The sequence below is a fragment of the Balaenoptera ricei genome, chromosome 3 (assembly GCF_028023285.1).
Source record: "Balaenoptera ricei isolate mBalRic1 chromosome 3, mBalRic1.hap2, whole genome shotgun sequence".
In the NCBI taxonomy this organism is placed as follows: Eukaryota; Metazoa; Chordata; class Mammalia; order Artiodactyla; family Balaenopteridae; genus Balaenoptera; species Balaenoptera ricei.
This window is the reverse complement of record NC_082641.1, coordinates 52,781,023-52,801,611: the sequence shown is the minus strand read 5'-3', so window position 1 is coordinate 52,801,611 and position 20,589 is coordinate 52,781,023. Positions and strand designations below refer to the sequence as shown.

At 39.6% G+C, this 20,589-nt stretch overlaps 1 protein-coding gene across 3 annotated transcripts in view; it reads right to left on the bottom strand.

The window, feature by feature from the left end:
• Window positions 1-826: 826 nt before the first annotated feature.
• The window catches only part of NLN (neurolysin), a 97,662-nt gene continuing 77,899 nt past the window's right edge, over window positions 827-20,589 (bottom strand). For 2 of the 3 annotated variants that reach the window (XM_059916488.1, XM_059916490.1), the window contains 5 exons: window positions 15,089-15,275; window positions 14,844-15,002; window positions 14,423-14,551; window positions 13,071-13,207; window positions 827-2,778 (listed from right to left, as the gene is read on the bottom strand). In XM_059916488.1, the coding sequence (XP_059772471.1) occupies window positions 2,644-2,778; window positions 13,071-13,207; window positions 14,423-14,551; window positions 14,844-15,002; window positions 15,089-15,275 (747 nt within the window). In that variant the 3' untranslated portion in view covers window positions 827-2,643. The remainder of the gene's footprint in view (window positions 2,779-13,070; window positions 13,208-14,422; window positions 14,552-14,843; window positions 15,003-15,088; window positions 15,276-20,589) is intronic. The other variant, XM_059916489.1, reaches the window with a different exon arrangement.

Here is a 20,589-nt window from a genome sequence, read left to right as displayed (position 1 = left end):
TGAATTACAATTTTTATAGTTTTCCACCATTCAGAATACTCACCGACACTCTATGTTCTGATCTAGGAAAAAAAGCAGCAGATGGATGGCCACATTCAAAAAGGCTTTAAAAAATAGGTCCTTAGTTTTGAATTATGTTAGAGAATATTTCTTAATGAGTATTTGATTTATTGCTGTTCTTTGGTAGATTTGATTTAAAAAATTTTTTTATTGAAGTATAGTTGATTTACAATGTTGTGTTAATTTCTGCTGTATAGCAAAGTGATTCAGTTATACATATATATACATTCTTTAATATTCTTTTCCATTATGGTTTATCATAGGCTATTGAATATAGTTCTCTGTGCTATACAGTAGGACTTTGTTTATCCATTCTATATATAAAAGCTTACATCTGCTAACCCCAACTTCTCACTCCACCCCTCCCCCAACCCCTCCCCCTTGGCAACCACCAGTCTGTTCTCTATGTCCGTGATTCTGTTTCTGTTTCATAGGTTCATTTGTGTCATATTTTAGATTCCACCTATAAGTCATATCATGTGGTATTTGTCTTTGCCTTTCTGACTTACTTCACTTACTATGATAATCTCTAGTTGCATCCATGTTGCTGCAAATGGCATTATTTCGTTCGTTTTTATGGCTGAGTAGTATTCCATTGTATATATGTACTACATCTTCTTTACCCATTCATCTGTCGATGGACATTATGTTCTTTGGTAGATTCTAAATACTGGATGTGAACCCTAAATAAAAAGAACACCACAGCACTTTTGTTTTCTTATGCATTTCAGTTTTAACATTAAAGTATGAAAGAAATGTGAGTTCATTCTCATGGATAATAATGTAATTTTATTGTGTGCAGCCTTTTTCACACCAAGTATTAGTTTTTCTATGTGAAATAAGTTAAGATTTAAAATGATAAAGTTATTGTTAAGGAGACGCATTGGACGATAGAAAAAGCTGAAGAGAGTTTTTGCCTGAAACTGCAAGACAGAACAGTCTGGAAAAAAACAAATATGAGAAAAGTATCATACATTGCTCAGACCAACCCCCTTCCCCCCAAAAAAACCAGCTTCACGGACCTGAGGTGGTGATGCTGAACAAATGTCGGGGAGAGAGGGCCAGGCAATCGTCTCAGAAGGGAGGGTGGGATTTCCTGTGATGTTAAGGGTATTTGCTTGACAATAATAACCTGAATTTTCTTCTGTGTCTCTACAGCTCTTGATTTTTCCTGCTGTCTACAGTTTGACTATACAGCATAATCTTTTTTTTTTATTTAGCACAAAGTCCATTTGGACTAGAGAATGGAAAGGTTCTAATTTTGTTCCTGGCCAGCAAAGTCATACCTCAGGTAAACACTGGACAACAATTAGAAGTCCTGTGAAGAATGCATACATTCAAAGTTACTTTTTTTTAATTAAAAAAAAAAAAAATTATCCTGTTTTGGTTTCTTTATTGAGTAGACTCCTAGAGGAAAAATAAGTATGTGAGTTTCCTGGTCTGCTGCAGAATTGGAATTTGGGCCTACAGTAAAGAGAATTAAAGTGATCCAAAGGTTCACTTACAATCACCAGACAAAATAAGCCATGGAAGAGCCTCCTCGCCATGGCTGAGTGGCAGCACACATAACACTTGGGGCAGCCGTCCTCAGACACTTCTGTGCAGACCCCACTCCTCTCCTGGAATTCCTGGACTCTTCATGCTCTACATCAGCTTCAGCTCTCTTCCTGTGGCACTCGAGGTAGACCTTGTGACATGTCCACCTGCCACTTCGGGTGAGGGGTACAGTAAAGGAGGCAAAGTCCCTACCACTTATTAGAAACATGAGAAGAGAAAAATGTCCTTGGACTTGCTTTAGTGTTCTACTTGGCAAATATGCAGAAAGCCTGACACTCTTGTATGCTGAAGTGGAAATGAACCTCTAATCCAAGATCCAAAATTCTCTAATACAAGATATTAAAACCTGCAATATGCATTAGGTAATTTCAGCTAAAACTCATAATTTTCTGGTGTTCTCTGACTGGACGTTAGACAGAAAAGACTAAACCAATTGGAGTAACATTATTCAAGTGTGGCAGAAAGTTGGAAATCAGGAGGCCTGAAATACAAAGATAAATGCATTACTGAGGCATATTCCCCGGGCCCTGAGGTACGCAGGCAAAGAGGTCAGTCACACTTTACTGGGAGACAGAGTCAAAGTGGATGCAAGGCTCCGAGACAATATTTAACAGAGGAACGTGGTGATTCATTTATCAGTTCAGAAATCCCAAGTACAAAACTTCAAGATATAAGAAGGATCAAAGTATATAATGTATATGATTCAATTTAAAAATTCTTAGATAATAGTAATCTAGATTACAACAGTAAAAAAATCAAATTACATTCATATGAAACTTTTATAAAATGAAATCAAATCCATTTTTATGAAATTTTATAGTACAATTATTTTCTAATGGGTCTTTTCTTAGGTCACAGTATTTATAATTCCATTTACATCTGTATAATTTTTCAAATCAAAAAACAAAAGGAAGTCAATAGAAATCTACATTTTCATTTGCAAAACTCCCTTCAGTTTCCAGGCCAGTAATACAAGATGATGTCAGCTTGTCCTCCAGACATGGACTGCTCCCAAAGATCCCCAGTTTACGGAGCATGCAGGCCTCTACTCATTAGGAACGCTTTTTGGTTTGGCTCACGTTTCAAGAAATTCTGGAGCATGTCCATGCCGTCCATAGATCCCCCAGGTTTCAGGATTAGGTTTCTGTATTTCATTCCAACCTGATAAAATAAAACATGCCTAATAATTCATGGTCATAGCAATTTCCCAAATCTCTAGATACGAAAGAGAAGAGAAAAAGGGACTTCAGCTTTGTCTGGATGTTCCCCCTCACCTAGACTGCAGCTCTGTATTATTTATTTACTTTGGTAGCTAAGAGATCTGGAGCTTCGACCTTGGTCTTCCACATTTCCCTTTATTGCTGTCTTGTCTCCTTAGACTCTTAGCAGCATGCTGACTATGTGAGCAAACAGACAAACAAAAAATAGCCAAGTGGAAGATAGAACAGGCTCTTATTTGCCACCCCATCCCAAATGCGATTTCAAAAGGGTTAGTAAAGCAAGTGTTCAATTAGGCTACAAACAGGGGTTCAGTATACCTGGAAACAGTAGCCCAGCTACTGTCAAAATGGCTTCTGCTATATTTTTATGAGGGGCTCAGTAAAAAAACCCTTTTTCCTTATGGATGGGGGTAAGGCAACAGCACATGTCCCATGGTGTAGGGTAGGACATTTCTGTGGGCCCAGCATGGGGAAGGAAGACCTTTGTAAAGTTTTCTTTGGGGACAAGGTCTGGAATTTTAAAACACATCATAGTTCTTCTGCCTTTATTTACACACATACATGAGCAGATAAAGCAAAAGAAAACAACTGTAATTCAGTATCAGCATTATTCAATATTTTCACCGTCCTTTTAGGAAAGAAAGGCAAGACAATTCAGTGAAGCCTAATTCTAAATCTACGCATAAATAGTTCACAGAGTAATACTCAAATTTATATCCATTATATCATTTGAACAATCACTAATAGTCTCTCCAAGTACATAAATAGCTTGAGAATTTCTGGAGACAAAAGTAGTCTCATTTTTGATTTATGACAATGATTCTGCTTGGTACAACCATCAGAGATAAGTCTAGTCAAACTGTTAAGGAAAATAAAATGTTGATGAATGAAATCCACCAGGTTAGATACAAACCTACTTAATGTTTTACAAGGGTTGTAAAATCAAAACTTTCCGGGTTATCTTTTAGTTATAAACAGAAATAATCTTCAACTTATTAATGATCTACAGGCAAAGAGCTAACTTCACAGATGGGCCTTCATCAGGAGTAAACAATTAGTCAAAGTTACTTCCTATAAACTCTAGAGAGCACTGTCCAGTAGAAATATAATGTGGTCCATATATATCTTTAAATGTTCTAGTAATTGCATTAAAAAAGGGAGGAAAATAGGTAAAAGTAATTTTAATGAAATATTTTATTTAAACCAGTATATCTATAATGTTATCATTTCAACATGTATCAGTATAGACTGCTATTGAGATTTATTTTTTGTGGTATGTCTTCAAAATCTAGTGTGTTTTTTACATTTACAGCACATCTCAATTCAATTCTTCAGAAGCACTGGCCACATTTCAATGGCTCAGTAGCTACATGTGGCTATTATACAGGTCTGGGGCCTAGCGAGTAGCAATCTTGTTGCCTTATTTACAAGCTTTGAGAAAATTTTCTTAAAAAGTGTGGGCCTGTAATCACTGATATTGGACTTCCTGAAAACCTTGGTAATGACAGTTTAGAGCTAGATCTAATTTTGTTTAGGAAAAAAAAAAAAAGATATGTCATTTCTTGCTTGGTCTGCATCAATTAATTACTGTTAGAGTAGCGATATAGAACCTAAAATATGAGTGATGGCTATTCTCATCATAGACTTTATTATTCTAAGAAGTAGCAGATCAGAGCTCTTGAGCCCAGCACAGCTTACCCCACTTCCCTTTCTTTCATTGCCCAATGTGTCTAAATTTGACCAGTGTTAGATTAGTGGGGGGGGGTAAGGAAGGGCAGTTATCTCTGGACAAAGCAGTATAGGAAGAACTTAGAAAATGTGAATTAAATTGATCTGAATGATAAAAATATTTTAAACCACTTATTACGGAAAAATTAATAGTAGAGAGAACAGTATAGTGAACCCTCTTGTACCTATCATGTAACCTCAATTATTAATATTTACCTGCAGAGGGCTTCCCTGGTGGCGCAGTGGTTGAGAATCTGCCTGTCAATGCAGGGGACATGGGTTCGAGCCCTGGTCCGGGAGGATCCCACATGCCGCAGAGCAACTGGGCCCGTGAGCCACAACTACTGAGCCTGCGCGTCTGGAGCCTGTGCTCCGCAACAAGAGAGGCCGCGATAGTGAGAGGCCCGCGCACCGCGATGAGGAGTGGCCCCCACTTGCCGCAACTGGAGAAAGCCCTCGCACAGAAATGAAGACCCAACACAGCCATAAATAATAAATAAATAAATAAATAAATAAATAAATAAATAAATAATAAAAAGAAACGTCAATCTTTACCAAAAAAAAAAAAAAAAAATTTACCTGCAGAAATTCTTAATGCTCAAGATCTGAGAGTCTTTTATTTATTAAAAAGACATACTTCATTGCACAAATATTATAGGAACAGTAATGAAAATTTAAATAAAGTAAAAAAAAATTATCACCAAAATGTGGACATCTGCCAGAATATTCTCATTTTGTACAGAGAACTGTAGTTGTTGGTAGTAAAGAAAAGCAAGCGTTAGAGGACCTGCATGTAGCAGTGAAGAGCCAGCTCATGCCTCCTCTGCCGTAAAATCACTGTGGAGCAGGGCACCGTTTGGTCTCACAATATGTGACTCAAGGCAGTGCAAGTCCTCCCCTGTTTATAGCTCCAAACAAGTTGATTCAATTTCCTGAATTACAGAGCAATCGTCTTTTAATAGTTTCATTTCCTTTGCAATGAAGTTTGGAGGAGAGTTTAAGAGTCATTTTGGTAATCGGATCTTGCTTTTCTTTAAAAAAAAAAAAAAGTTAAGCAAATTTGTGTGTTAGGAAGGTACCGGCTTCTCTGGGCGAGAGAACACTGTTTGGGAGACATATGCCACAGGTGGAAGGAGTCTTTGCTGTGAATTGTTCTACTCTGTTTATATAATTAAGGAACTGTAACGCTGAGCAAAGCAGGAAGAGAAGCTCTAAGGCAACCACTAAAAGTTTTCACGCTAAAAAAATCGTTCAGGGGGATCTGCATAGCGCAGGAGCTCCTCTTAGTTCAGGGAAGGAAATCAGCAGCAGTCACCTCTGTGGTTTTTACTCCTGGAAGGTTAACATGTATCTTTTGGCAACTGTGCAAGTCCTCTCTAACACTGATGTTTTCTTTCCTTCTTTTCTTTTTCTTTATCTATTTATTTATTTTTATCTATTTATTTTTAAAATTTTATTTATTTTTGGCTGTGTTGGGTCTTTGTTGCTGCGCGCCGGCTTTTTCTAGTTGTGGTGAGCGGAGGCTACTCTTCGTTGTGGTGTGCGGGCTTCTCCTTGCGGTGGCTTCTCTTGTTTCGGAGCACGGGCTCTAGGTGTGTGGGCTTCAGTAGTTGTGGCATGTGGACTCAGTAGTTGTGGCTCGCGGGCTCTAGAGCGCAGGTTCAGTAGTTGTGGCACATGGGCTTAGCTGCTCCACGGCATGTGGGATCTTCCCGGACCAGGGCTCGAACCTGTGTCTCCTGCATTGGCAGGAGGATTCTTAACCACTGTGCCACCAGGGAAGTCCTTCTTTTTCTTTTTTAAAAAATGTTCAGATGATTGATTGATTGATTGATTGCCAGGCCATGCAGCAATGTGGGGTCTTAGTTCCCTGACCAGGGATCGAACCTGTGCCCCCTGCAGTGGAAGCGTGGAGTCCTAACCACTGGACTGCCAGGAAATTCCCCAACACAGATGTTTTCTAAAGCAGGATCAGGAGTTTTGGAGTCAGGCCCAGGTTTGAATCTCAGCTTCACCCTCACCTATGTGGCCTTGGGCCTTGGTTTCCTTACCTGTAAAGTGGGAATATGCCTACCTCCCTCAGTGTATGAGGAATTAGAGGAGATGATTTTAGTACCTTGCCTGCTCCCTAGAATCATTCCTGCCATATGGTGGTATTCAATAAACTTAAGTAGTCATCCACCCCTCCTTTCATTTCCCTTCTCCTCACACCGCCCCTAAGTTCAGTCACTTATACACAGTCAGGGAAACAAATGCATTCCTGTTTTCAGCATTTCCTTAAAATTAGTTCTGTCTCCTAATAAAGCTAGAAAAAAGCACAAGAGATTTCATCTCCACTATTAGTATAAAATAGAATATATAGTTCAGTAGGAATACTAAGAAGAGACAAGGTACTCATTTTATGCAAGAATCTATGCCCTTTATTTGAGGTAATATTTTAAGAGCAATCATAATTATCCGAATGAAGGACACCCATCATCTACCAACAATGAGAACACATAAATTGGGAAACAGATTGGGTCTCCTGCCATCTCTGGCTTCTCTGAAGGAGCACATGCAAGCTCCCACAGCCTTCCAACCCTCCCTTCTTTCTCCTTCCTCTTGTGACAGACAGGGAGTGGAGCCAGGTATCTCCTTCCTACACTGAGTAACAAGCAACAGGGCAGAAAGCATCCGCCCAAGGGCAGGTGATGACGATCAGGCACCTCCCAGCCTCACCAGCTCGCTTTTAAAGGGGACTTTGAAACCTTTCCTTCCGCAACTCATCTGTAAACTCCTTTCCAACAGCACATACTTTGTTTTTTATGAGTGAGGGTGGGGAGGTTGAGGGCAGAAAAAGGATACCTTTGACAACATACAGGAAGGAGGGAGAGAGTGAAAGATTGGTGGTGATGGAAACAAAGAATGGTGGTAGGAATCTTCCCTTGAGTGAAAGAGGTCTTCTGGAAACCTTAAGCGAAGTTTCAATTTGTGAGGATGGAAGAATAAATAATTATGGGGAGGGAGGAGATCTGGACAAAAAAGGCACCCTGGGAAGTCGTGTGTAGTAGTGGGACAGACAAGTGGAAGCAGTTGGAGCAACTACCAGTTGGGCCCAGTAATAGTTCAATGTTCTGAAGCAGAGGATGAACACCAAGATGAACAAAACAGTTCCTATTACAAGAGCCTTATGATCTAGGAGGTGAGATAAAGAAATAGACAATTAACAAGGCAGATTATTAGAGCTCTAAGAGAAACACAAAGAAGGGCTGTAGGAACACAAAAAGGAAGAAAAACTGCTTCCAGCTGGTTGGGATTCAAGGCTTAGAAGGTCTGGCATTGTAAATATTCAAAAAGTAGGTTGGAAATCAATCCCATTTCCTTCCTTTGTCCCTTAAATCAGGCAAAATTTAATGCTGTTAGAAAAAGTTGAAGTGTAAGAAAAATCAGCTTTGGGGTGGTAGACCGGGAAGCTGAAGCAGAATTTAATCCATTTGTAAGGACCGTCAGGAGAGGAATTTCATATTCTCTCTTAGCAACATATTACAGCAGGAATTGGTCCTAGGATTCTGTTTGAAGAGTCCTGGAACACTTAGCTTTATAAAACACTTTCTGTCAGGTAATTCTTTTCCTTATTTAACCAAGATTCTTCCTATGTTTCTGTGTCTGTTATTGAATGTAAGATCTAGCTCCTTCCATATGGCATTGTGGATAGTTACACTTAACTGTCTTGACTTTCTCAGTATTCCTTTCTGCATGTGATACTTGCTTGTATTTCTTCTTCACTGATGGAAAAAAACAAAGCTTAGCAATTACTCTAAATGCAGAAGAGGAGGAACATCATTCTAGCTTAACAATATAATTGCCTTTGAATCCACAGTGTCTATTACCTTTTAGGACGATTTCCCACAATGAAGTTGCCTTATAAAAAGAAATGGCCTGGGCTTCCCTACTGGCGCAGTGGTTAAGAATCCGCCTGCCAATGCAGGGGACACGGGTTCGAGCCCTGGTCTGGGAAGATCCCACATGCTGCAGAGCAACTAAGCCCGTGAGCCACAACTACTGAGCCTGCGCTCTAGAGCCCACAAGCCACAACCACTGAAGCCCGTGCGCCACAACTACTGAAGCCTGCGCTCCTGGAGCCCGTGCTCCACAAGAGAAGCCACCACAATGAGAAGCCTGCACACTGCAACGAAGAGTAGCCCCCGATTGCTGCAACTAGAGAAAGCCCGCCCGCAGCAACGAAGATCCAACGCAGACAAAATCAATTAATTAATTAATTAATTTTTAAAAAAAGAGAAAAAAAGAAATGGCCCTAGTTAAAATGCCCTCATTCTTTCAACACTATGATTAGCTGCTAGATTTTGAAACTACATTTGGCAACCTTAAAGTGCTCCTGAAAGAGCTAGAGTTTGCTGGAAAATGTTACTCCCAAGCAGCTCCCTTCCATAGTTATTTAAGAGATGAGTTGGAAAAGTAAAAGGTACGTCTGTTGAGACAACTTCTCCATGTTTACTAGAAAAGAAGGCTTTAGGTAATATTTAACAAACGAATTAAACAGTCAAGATGTTACACCTATTTACTATGAAGAACATAGAAAATTACAGATAAAACCAGAGGTAGCAAACTTTTAGGCTATTACAGGTAAGTGGCCAGTTCTAACACTTTGATAGAGGCCATCGAAACAATAAAAACGATTGTACTGTAAAATATTCTATTGCTAACATTTGATATTCAGAAGGCTGCAGGTTTGTATTTGACCCGTCCCATTACTGTTTCCCCAGTGAGTAGCACACTTTCTACAGTTCTGCTTGTTAAGATCTGAAATGGTTCTCAACCAGACCCTGGGCTTTGCAGGATGGTAAGAGGTTACAGAAGGAGGGCCTGGAGGTGTTCTTTTGTCGATACTAATGACCATGAACAATAATGTCAACAATACATGATCTTTCAGCCCCCAGCCTCTCTAGAGCTGGGGACTAAGAAGAGCAGGCACTGACTCCTTGAAGGGGCATCCTGCTATCTTCTCAAAATGCTCCAAATATACACTAGGGAGTGTGAGGGGCCTTGAGACAACAAAGTCTGCATGATATATTGTGACTGCTCTGATTCCCATGACTTCAGATCAAATTCAGTATTTCTTTATACCACAAAAATTCTTTCCCTTCATCACAACATAGTTGTAATAATGACTGAAGTTTTTTTGTAGAATAGGGTTGTTATTCCAAAGTGTTAATTTTAAATAAATGGATATTTGAATTGTGTAAATTGGGTGTTATTTTAGAGCAAACATTTGTAAAAATAAAAAAAAATTAAAACAAAACCAAACAAGCAGTACACTGTAGGAGGGAATAGAATGGCTATTTAAAAAGCTGTTCCTGGGCTTCCCTGGTGGCTCAGTGGTTAAGAATCCACCTGCCATGCAGGAGACACGAGTTCAAGCCCTGGTCCAGGAAGATCCCACATGCCGCGGAGCAACTAAGCTTGTGTACCACAACTACTGAGCCTGAGCTCTAGAGCCCGCGAGCCACAACTACTGAAGCCCATGCGCCTAGAGCCCGTGCTCCGCAACAAGAGAAGTCACCGCAATGAGAAGCCTGCACACCACAACGAAGAGTAGCCCCCGCTCACCACAACTAGAGAAAGCCCGACGCACAGCAATGAAGACCCAACGCAGCCAAAAATAAATAAATAAATAAAAAATAAAAAGCTATTCCTGTAACTGCCACAGCAGTGAAGAGCGTGAGGGTGGGTGCAATGGGATTCTCCTTGGCCACTGGAGCCAGACTCACTATCGCTGTTGACAGCAGGGGAGCAAGAAATGACATGATAGTCCAGAGTATTTAATAGGAAGGAAAAAAGAAGGGATTAAAGCCAGCTTCCTGGCATAAGATGAGTAATAATACATAGTACAGCTGAATTCAGAATTTTAGTAAAACTGAAAACTGTTTTTTAACATCACAAGGCAACAACTCCAAGTTGTAGGGAATCTTGCTTTCTCCACATTCAACCCAGACCTTTTGTCTGAATTAAGAGTAGGCTGGCTGCCTGCCAAGCTGTGAAGCCTGAGAAAACAGGAGGTACCTAGAAGCATAATGGCAGGGATCGCTCCTGCTGGACCTGCAAGTTCCTTGGGATCCACTGGGATCAGTACTTTGGCTGTTACCTTGACAGCCGGAAGAGGAGAGGAGACAGTGGAGGCTCCTGGGGATGTGGTCATGTGAGCGGACCAGGGGCGGTGAAAGAGGTGCTGTAGCAATTACGCCAGGAAGCCTCGCCAACTACTAAGAGTGAGTGGAGTTCATAATTGTACCTCTGCATATCTGGACCTTGTGTCTCTCTAAACATTGTTTTCTGATTTCTACAATAATTCATGCTCTATGTAAAAATATGAAAAAGCTCCATAAAAAGTACAGAAAAATATTTAATACTCAGAAACTTACCACTCAAAGATAACAACTGACAACATTTTGATGTACTTTTTTTCCTGAATGTATATTTTAAAATCAAAACTTGCGTTCTATGGTGTAAAATATTTTATAACCTGATTTTTTTCATTTTGTATAATAGTTATATTAAACATTCCAGACACAAGAAAAAGCTCATTGAAACCCTTACCCCATGCCCAAGTTCACTCTTCTGTTCAGAGAATGGAAAGATCACTTCTGATTTCGATGATGTGGAAGATTTCATTTGAATAGGGCCTTTATGAATGGTACGATTTTGGACAGGCATAGACAAGGAAGGCATACGTTTCAGGTGGAAGAAGTACAATGAATAAATTTGTGAAGGAGGAAAGACGCAAGGGAACATACAAATTTGGCTGACACACTGGGAGTTCTGGGAAGTGCAGAGGGATTTGTTTGCAAAGCTAAGGGCTGTGACAAAGAGAGGAATACCAAGAAGCAGAAAGTAAAACAAAAGGTAGATGAGGGCCTTTGGGAGTTGGCTATTGGATCATCAGTGGTAGGTAACCCTGGAGGGAGGGTAACTTTCCAGTTCAGTTGGTGGAGGCAAAAGCCAGGAAACAGAGGTTTGCAGAAACTGTTTCTTACACCAAGAGAGTAGGCTGTGAAAGGAAGAACAACTGAGTAGTAGCACTGAGATTATCAGAGTCAGTGGTAAGTTTTTTTCCTGAGATGGCAAACCAGTAAGTCTTAGAATTACAGACATGTCTCCTGAGATAGGAGGAAAGAAGATAAATATTGAAGTACAGAAAGAGAAAGAAAGATGAAGGTACTCACTTTCAATAATCTTAATGTTCTTAGTACAGAGGAGAGAGCATCTCCTGAGAGAGAGAGAGAGGGTGGGGACCCCAATAAGGTAAGTAGAGCAGGGCTGTGGAGTCACACTGGGGGTCCAATGCAGGTTCGACAGCGTGACTCTGCAGTGGGGCATTAAGTGGAGCCGCACGATCTTCCCCAGAAGACTGAATCCCAAGGTCACCATCTCTAAACGAGACGGTAGAGGAATCCAGGGCTGGGCACTGGCTGAAGGTCATGCAGGAGTCAGGGTATTTATGAGAACAAGTTAGTGGTTGATCGTTGTAAGTGGGGTGGCCAGGGAATGGAAGGAGACTTACAGGGACCTAACAGCCTGGGTAGGGTGGGACTGAAGATGCAGGGATTGGAAAGGTTAGTCTATAGAATGTTAAGTGTCCTGGAGGTGGTGTTTTGGGGGCGAAGGGTGGGGGGAAGGGACGGTGGCCTAAATTACATCAATGTCTTTCAGTGCATATGTGTAAGGTAGTATGCAATCTAGAAACATAAAGTCTGGAGAACAAGTCAGTTGGTTGAAATAAGCACAGAGAACCCGATTTTGATAACTTGTTCTTCTAATTTCTAAATCAAACAGAAGGAAAAACACACTGGAAAATCCATCAGCCCTAGAAATAATCTGACAGCTGAGTCTTCAGCAAGAGTGGAGACTGAGGGGCTGTAACTCAGGAAGGTCTGGCTGGCAGCCACCTGGCAGTCAATTCACTGTACTCAGAAAGGAACGGCTCAGGTTAATGAAGCAGCTTAAATTACTTAAAGGCATTTAGGTTACAAACCATGTAGTAGGCGGCGCATGCCAATCACAGAAAAAAGGGTGCCTTCCACCGCAAATATATAATGAAAGTGTGTAGAGCGTATCAAAACATAGGCAGACCATTTATATCAGGAAGGAGTTTACCTTTCTTTCCCAACCTCCCATAAAACTAAAACACTGTATGGCACATGTCAAAACTGGCAGCTGTAAATGCTCAAATGCATAAACAAAGCTTTGAATTTTAATTATGCAATATATTGGAATGTTAATAAGCAAGAAAATGCAGTAGGGTTTTTCTTTAACTTATAGGATTAATCACTTACACAAAGCAACTTAATGATGTATGATGATGTGAGAAGATGCCAGACTTTAAAGTTAAAATTTGTTATCAGATCTCTTCCTCTAAAAATCTAGGTGTGATAAATATTTTTTTTACTAGGAGTTAAAGGGGAGGGGGCAACTACAGAAGTAACAAAAGGAGGAAAAAAAATACAATACCTCTGGATTCATTATCCCTTCTTCTTTAAAACAGCTGTAAAACATGTCCATGGAAAATACTTCACTCCAAAGATATCCGTAATATTGGCCATCATATCCCCCCGCCAAATGTCCAAAAGTTGCTGGCATATTTGTGTCTTTAAAGAAAGATACATTTCAATCAATGTGACAGCAAATGTTAAATAGCAGGTTCTCAGCTAGCTAAGGTTTCCCTATGGGGAGTCCAGCTGTGGGAGGAGACAGTGATAGGTCCTCACCTCTAGTACTCCCTGAGTTTATGGGTGCCGTTGGCCAAGATGTTTACAAACTTCTCTCCTATGACAGCTCCACCTCAGAGCCGGTTTCGGCCCTAAGCTCTGGAATGCCTAACAATAGTTTCAGAGGCTTTGTCCACACCTATCAGACAACTCACTCCTTTCTTATCCCTTAGACACATATGTGTCTTACAAATACTCTAATAATATTAAGCCTACTCTTTGTCACACCTATTTATATCTGAAACGTATCAGTATGGCACTTATTTGAGGTTCATAATTACTGAAAAAGAATTCTTTACGTGAAGAGCTAAAAAGGTCTTACCAATTCAATCTACCTCTAGGGCTACTTTACAAAAGGATTTTGTCAAAGTGGCCTGAGGCACAAAGTTGCTGTTCAGTCTACTAGAAACAGATCACAAAAGGAAGCGAGCAGCCTGGATGAACTCAAAGGACTATTCTGACCTTTAATATCGCTATAAAATGTGACTGACTCAATTAAACAACAATTTCTTTGATGCAAAAAACTCACCTTTCCAACTACGTATACACGTACAGCTACATGTTTGCTTAAAATATACAAATGTAAACGTAACATAGCCTATGTCTGAGCATCTCCCACCCACTCACATGAATCTCATAAATAATACCAGGTTAGAAACTGCTAGTCAAACTGCCTTAACTGACCTCAGAAGCAGAATCAGACACAAGGTAGAAGCTTGTGCCTTTCTCTCAAACTGCCCCTTCTGGCAACATCTTACCGAAACCCTAGGGAAGTCACGGTGCATACAGGGAGGGCAGAGCCAGGCGGTGCTGCCAAACGCAGTGGCTTTCTCTGCTCTGGGGTGGAGGCCGACTGCTCACGCCTGATCACACTAAAATGCTGCAAAGCTGGCGCCGCCTCCCCTTCAAGCACATTTGGACAGGATAACTCTGAGGACAGAGTATGCTGACCTGAAAGTCATGGCCTGATTTCAGAAATCAGAAACAAATTATATTAGGCAACCTGCCTGACAAACTCTACCTTCTCTGGCAGTGTTAGGAGTATACCCTGTGCTTCACAGGAAGAGTGAACTTTTAGTGATCGTATTTACGTACCTGGAGTAGCTGCAACACCTAAAATTTCTGTGCAGTATTTGGCATATTCACTTGCAGCATCCAGCGAAGTGTTGGTATGGAGAGACTGATCAACTTTGCTCAAAACAATCTGGCGTAAGGTCAGGAGACCTGATAACATAAGAATGTTGGACATGTTTTGGAGAAGAGAGAACTACGTGTTCTGACCATAGATCATAGATTTCAAAAACTGATTCCTGTAGTACTCATTGCAAAATCGGAGCAAGACATCTCATTCTATTTAAGATTTTAAAGGAGATGTATTTTTTTTTTCTTGGACATAATTTCAGGGTTCAGTATTCCAATATACGTAGCAGTCTTCCCTTCTCATATTAACACTCTGGGGGTACTATCATTACAAAAGACAAAATAAGTTCTATAGAAGATTCAGCAGGCCTCTTGCCTTCTGAGATGGCCCACACCCAGTCCGTGGAGAGTGTCTCTCTCATGGCCGCTCTCACTTTCTGAGACGACTCCATGCTCTGGTGCCACTCTTGCCTTTTGAGACAGTCCACATTCTGTCTATGGAATGTGTATCTCTCTAAATAAATCCACTTCTTACCTAAAAAAAAAAAAAAAAAACAAACAAGATGCCACCAATCCTCCATTAAGCAATTCTAGTTTATTTTCTAAAATTATAAGTCATACCTGTGTTGACCAGTCTAGAAGCCACAAGTTTTTCAAGCAGATCATCTGTAATAGGGCTTCCATCTTTATAATGTTTTGACAGTCTTCGGAGGGAATCAGCATCCCACACCCAATTTTCAAGCATTTGTGATGGCACCTCTACGAAGTCAGTTTCCACATTTGTTCCACTAAATCGTGCAAAGTCGGTCTAAAAAGTAAACATAAAGGTCTTTTTTAAAAAGCACTGAATGAAAACTACATATATGATGAATTATAATTAAGACTCACCAAAACTTAAGTCAGAATCAGAGTCAACTGCTTCTTTGAATGGTTAGGATAACCTCAAATTTAAATGAAAATAAAACACAGTAGCCAAGCAGCCTGAAAAATAACCCCCAAATACCCTATATTAAACTAATATTTCATTCTTTTGAATCACAGAACACACTTGAAACAATCATTAAGAAATCATAACTGAAAAAAATCAGTCTAAGTTAAAAGAAGCCTTAAGCTTTGAAAGTAAAAGTATTTTAGAAGAATTTCCCATTAGAATTCCCTGGCAGTCCAGTGGTTAAGACTCTGTGCTTTCACTGCTGAGGGCATGGGTTAGATCCCTGGTTGGGGAACTAAGATCCCACAAGCCATTCAGCGTGGCCAAAAAAAAAAAAACCAAAAGGAATTTCCCATTAAAAATGAAGAGATCCATAATCTAAGACAATCTCTCCCTAGCTCCCCTTTCTATTTGCATATTTTTGTTTACTCAATACATGCCTTTCTGGGGCATTCATCAGTCTATTATTTAACTACTCAAGTTTTCACCTAAATCAGTTAAAGAGTTAAATTACAACATTACAGACAGATGCCCTTTTCATGTGTGTGGTGTTTTGTGTTCTAAACTTTATATAAGTGTTTCTAAGACAACCGTGTTGTAGAAAGCCAGAGTTGTACCTCTCAGATTGGGTAGAAGATGTTACCTTAAAACAAGAAGCCCCTTCAGTGGGATTTAGCACTATAATAGTTGGCAAGTGAGGTGAGTTAAATGCAGCTATGAGAAAAGAGAAACAACTGATATACTCAGAAGTTAAAGTACCCACTGTAAAAAATAAGGGACTTATTCTGAGGGTGTGGGCTAAGTGTTAAAAAAAAAGTTTTATTTAAAAAAGGAAGGTTTAGTAAATTGTTGAATCAGATGTTAGAAAGCTCTTGAGCAGAAAGATGGGAATTCACTAGACAGGCTGGTGTTTTTCAACCTTCACACCATCCAGAGAACTCATGTAAAATTGCCATTGGCAGAGGAATATTTAGCATTTACCCAACTGGGTCAGCAGCAGAATGGGGGTTATTCTGTTATCTTTCCCTGAACCTCTGTCCTGTTTCCCTATTTAGACGCTTCACATCCCAGTCTTCTCTCTCTGACTTCATCATCCCTGGGGCTCTAAATGGAAGGAAGGGAAAGGAAGGGGACTTAACCACTGGAGAAGGCAGCAGATTGGTTGCCAAATCAGCAGCAAATAACCATTCTGTTTTTGGCCCAGGGCAGAGGCACAGATGTCAACGCCACCTCACATTCTGCCTTCCTCTCTTTATGAAAAAAAATGTTTTGCTTGACTTCCTATTATAATTGTGCTGATTCTAGATATGAAGAGCTGCAACTACTGAAGGGCCAAGGGAAACTAAATTCACTAGGCACTGGAATTAGGTAACCTCTGTTTGAGGACAGATACATAATTTTTTATCCCAATAAAAAATTCTTACAGGGAAAGAGTCAAGGGGTCCAGAAAAATGAGTATTTTGCCACTTTCTTGTATATAATCTTCTAAAAATAACTACATCTAACATTATAGATGAAATAATTTTATACAATAATTATAATAGTCAACATCTATGGAGACTTTACTATGTCAGGCATTTTGCTAGGCTCTTTGCATGGATTATCTGATTCAAATTCCAAAACAATTGTATAAAGCACTGTAATCTCCATTTATGAGATAAGGAAATTGAGCTATACTGAGATTAATGGTAGAACTAGGATTTTAAACCTGGTGGTCGGACTACAGAACCCCAATTTTAACCACAAGTGTTATTATACCACTCTATCTCAGAGAAAAATCAAAGAAAAAAAGGCTAAATTATAATGTGACAAATTGATGAAATCATCTTGGATCTAGTCTTATATCAAACTTGCCTTTATGTGAATAGTAAAAGCGAGGTTTCAGTGTGCTTCCTTAAAAATCTGATTTCCTCTATATACTGGAAGATTTTTCAAAGATCAAACATGAGATTGAGGTGTAAACGCCAGCCTTTGTAACCAACTATCCTGGATTTGGGATTCTGTAATACTAACTGCATAGCTTTCTAAATATTATAGTTGTAAAATAAGTAAATAAAGACAAAATCACACCATCAACTATCACTGTACAATATTTTGAGAAAAATATAAATTTTGTATATCCTGCTTATGTGAACATTTTTTGGTTAGTGTTTGCTGATGAGAGGGAAAATCAACCCCAAATAACAATAAAATGTATGTGCGTATTTGGTGGTGGCGGTGGTATTTCAGAACCTAGAAAAACATGAACAAATGAATAACTCATGAGTTAAAATTAAATTAACACAATTCTGTCACGCAGAGTAGAGAAGAGAGGGCTTATTCTATCTGAAGCCACCCTGTAGTTGGGGAGAGAGCACAGCACATGAATGAACAGATCAACAATGTCTTCTAAAGAACAAAAGGAAATGTTTGCTAGGAGTAAAAGCTAAAAATAACTCTACTGCTTACTAATTTCCCGAAAGTCATGCTGTTTCTCTGTGTGCCCTTTGGGCAATACCATTTAAATATTTTCAAATGAGGAGGACAAAGAACTTACAAAATCCAAAAGCTCAATTTCCAGCAAATAACTGAATTTGAAAGTGCTAAGGAATCCACAGTCAGTCACTGTGTACGTCCACAAAGAAACCACGGGCAAGTCTTAGGATCCAGCAGCCTGATGGGGGCCTGACGTGCAAAACAGCCTGGCTGTGGAATTCCATTACTCATTGATGACCAGCCGGCAAATACCACTCCCCAGTTTTCAACTGTAGGTTCCAAAGAACCCAAGAAGTACTTTATACAGTTTTCAACACGAATAATTCAATGGTGTTGAATATAGTACCTTATGAGCATTTTTGTTGCAGGAAATATTTTGACAATAAAAGCCTAGAAAACAAGGTAAACTAGGTTCCTGTTTGGTTAGAAGTTCTCGAGAGGAAGAAAGTTGTCTAAAACTATGAGACTTATCTATATTATCTTTTTAAACAGACAGTCGGATGCCTAAAATATACTCCGTTATAGATTTTTACAACAAATGACTTGATGCTACAGAGATTAATTTCTCAATTGATACAACACAGTGAGAGCTGGAGCAAAATTATATAAACTAAAGCTCAAAAAGTTATGCGAGCTTTAAAGACCAAATCCTATATGGGTTATTGTTCTAATTAAGAGACTGGTTGCTTTTAGCATTTACAAAAAGGCAGTTGCTGAAGTCAATAAGTGTACTGTGCTGAGGAAAAAGAACAGGGCTCAGGAGAGCGGACCTTGGTTGTCTGAGATGATCCCCTATTGATTTCTTAGCAGTCATTCCATGTCCCCTGTCTGATCTACCCCTAAATCCAGGGATGATGAAGTTTAAGTAACAAGGCATTGGAGAAAAAAAGTGCCACTGTCTCCTAGGCTTTGCTATAAACAGAAGGTTAAAGGTCATACTTTTAACTTCACATATACCTAGCAATCACTGGCAATGAAAATAGTAATAAAGAGAACTTGAATAACACTTTGTTAACTTTTACAACAGCCCTATAGTTCCACAGGTCAGTATTACCACCATCATTTAAGACGTGAAGCAACACATTATCTGCAGAAGATTTTTCTTTTTGGCCACGCCACGCAGCTTGTGGGATCTTAGTTCCTCAACCAGGATCGAACCCGGGCCCCAGCAGTGAGAGTGCCGAGTCCTAACCACTGGACTGCCAGGGAACTCCCTGCAGAAGTCTTGAATACTGCACCTTAAATTCACATGCTCACCCCCAAACTGGCTATACGTTCCTGACTACTACTTCTTATACTAAACTACTTCTTTTTAGAGGAAAACAAAAATACTATTCAAACTCAAATGCTAAGAATAACCCTATATGTATGTATACCTAATTAAGAACTGTACCTCCAAAATCCAGCACATGCACAGACAGTTGTAGATGGTCAACTAATCTTTGTGAAATAAGTGAAGCTGTGAGGAGAATGTTTCTGTGTGAAGACCCAACCTCGAACAACTCTGAGAGAGTTCTCTTATTCTCATACTTGACCTCTTAGCTTCCCACCCAACATTACCTCTCTACTCTGTCTTCTTTCAATACTTAATCAGTATATCATTTGTATCATTTTACTTAATAATATTCTGGTTTTAATTTTTTAATTGTTACATTTCATATCCTCACACTTAACTCTAAACATTCAAGATACTGTATCTTTTGAACCCCATTCTACCATATCTAGTATAACAGGTCAGACACAATAGATAATAACTCTGTTTCTAAGGAGTCAATGAAACATTTCTCTTTTAAACAGATTTTTCTAATTATTAAAAAAAAAATGCAGAAAATACAGTAATGAAATGAAAAAAAAAGTCTCTAAACAGAAATAAACAATGTGTATGCCATCACATTTGGTTTATGACTTCAGCATTTATTCTATGTACAGGTGTCTATGTGCTTGTGTATGTAAAAACAAACACACAAATATTCAAATAAAAAAAATTGGGTCCTGAAAGAAATTGCTCCTAACACTGATGTTGGAAACTGTAAAAGTGTGCAGGGTTGGGGGCAGGGAGTAGAGGCTACAAGGTTGTTGATAGGTCTTCAGTGTACTTCAGGACTGAGACCTAAAAGGTCAGCTTACACAGAGGGAAATGTGGAACTAGATAAACTCATCATTCCACACAAGTTCACATGAGATTGATTTAGAGGGAATGCGATTTAAGAAACTTGGGAGAAAGAAGTCCATCCAACAGGAATACACACCTGGGAGCCCGAATTCAGACCACATGACATAATGCCGTCTCCACCACAAGGATGGGGGGATGCAAAGAATGGTTACAGGCAATAAAGGAGAGGGGTGAGGAGCACGGTGGTCAGATCTTGGGTGAACATTTAACCTTTCTAAGTCTCAGTTTTTTTCCACTTGGAAATGGGGGCAATAATAGTATAATAATAGAAGTAGACAGGTAAACCCACTTCAGAGAACACTATAAGGATAAAATTAATTAATGAATGTAAGGCACTGACTATGATGCCTGGCACATGGTCAGTGCTCAGTGAATCTTGGCTGCTATCATACTTCTTGGCCTGCCCAGTTTGCCTGACCGAGCATGATCCTGGCTCGTCTGACCAAGCCTGTCCTCGGCTTCCTCCAAGTACCTACTCCTTGGTGTTAATGCTGAAGATAAATGGACCCACGTTTCCCTTCGACTAATCTTCCACCTTTGCCA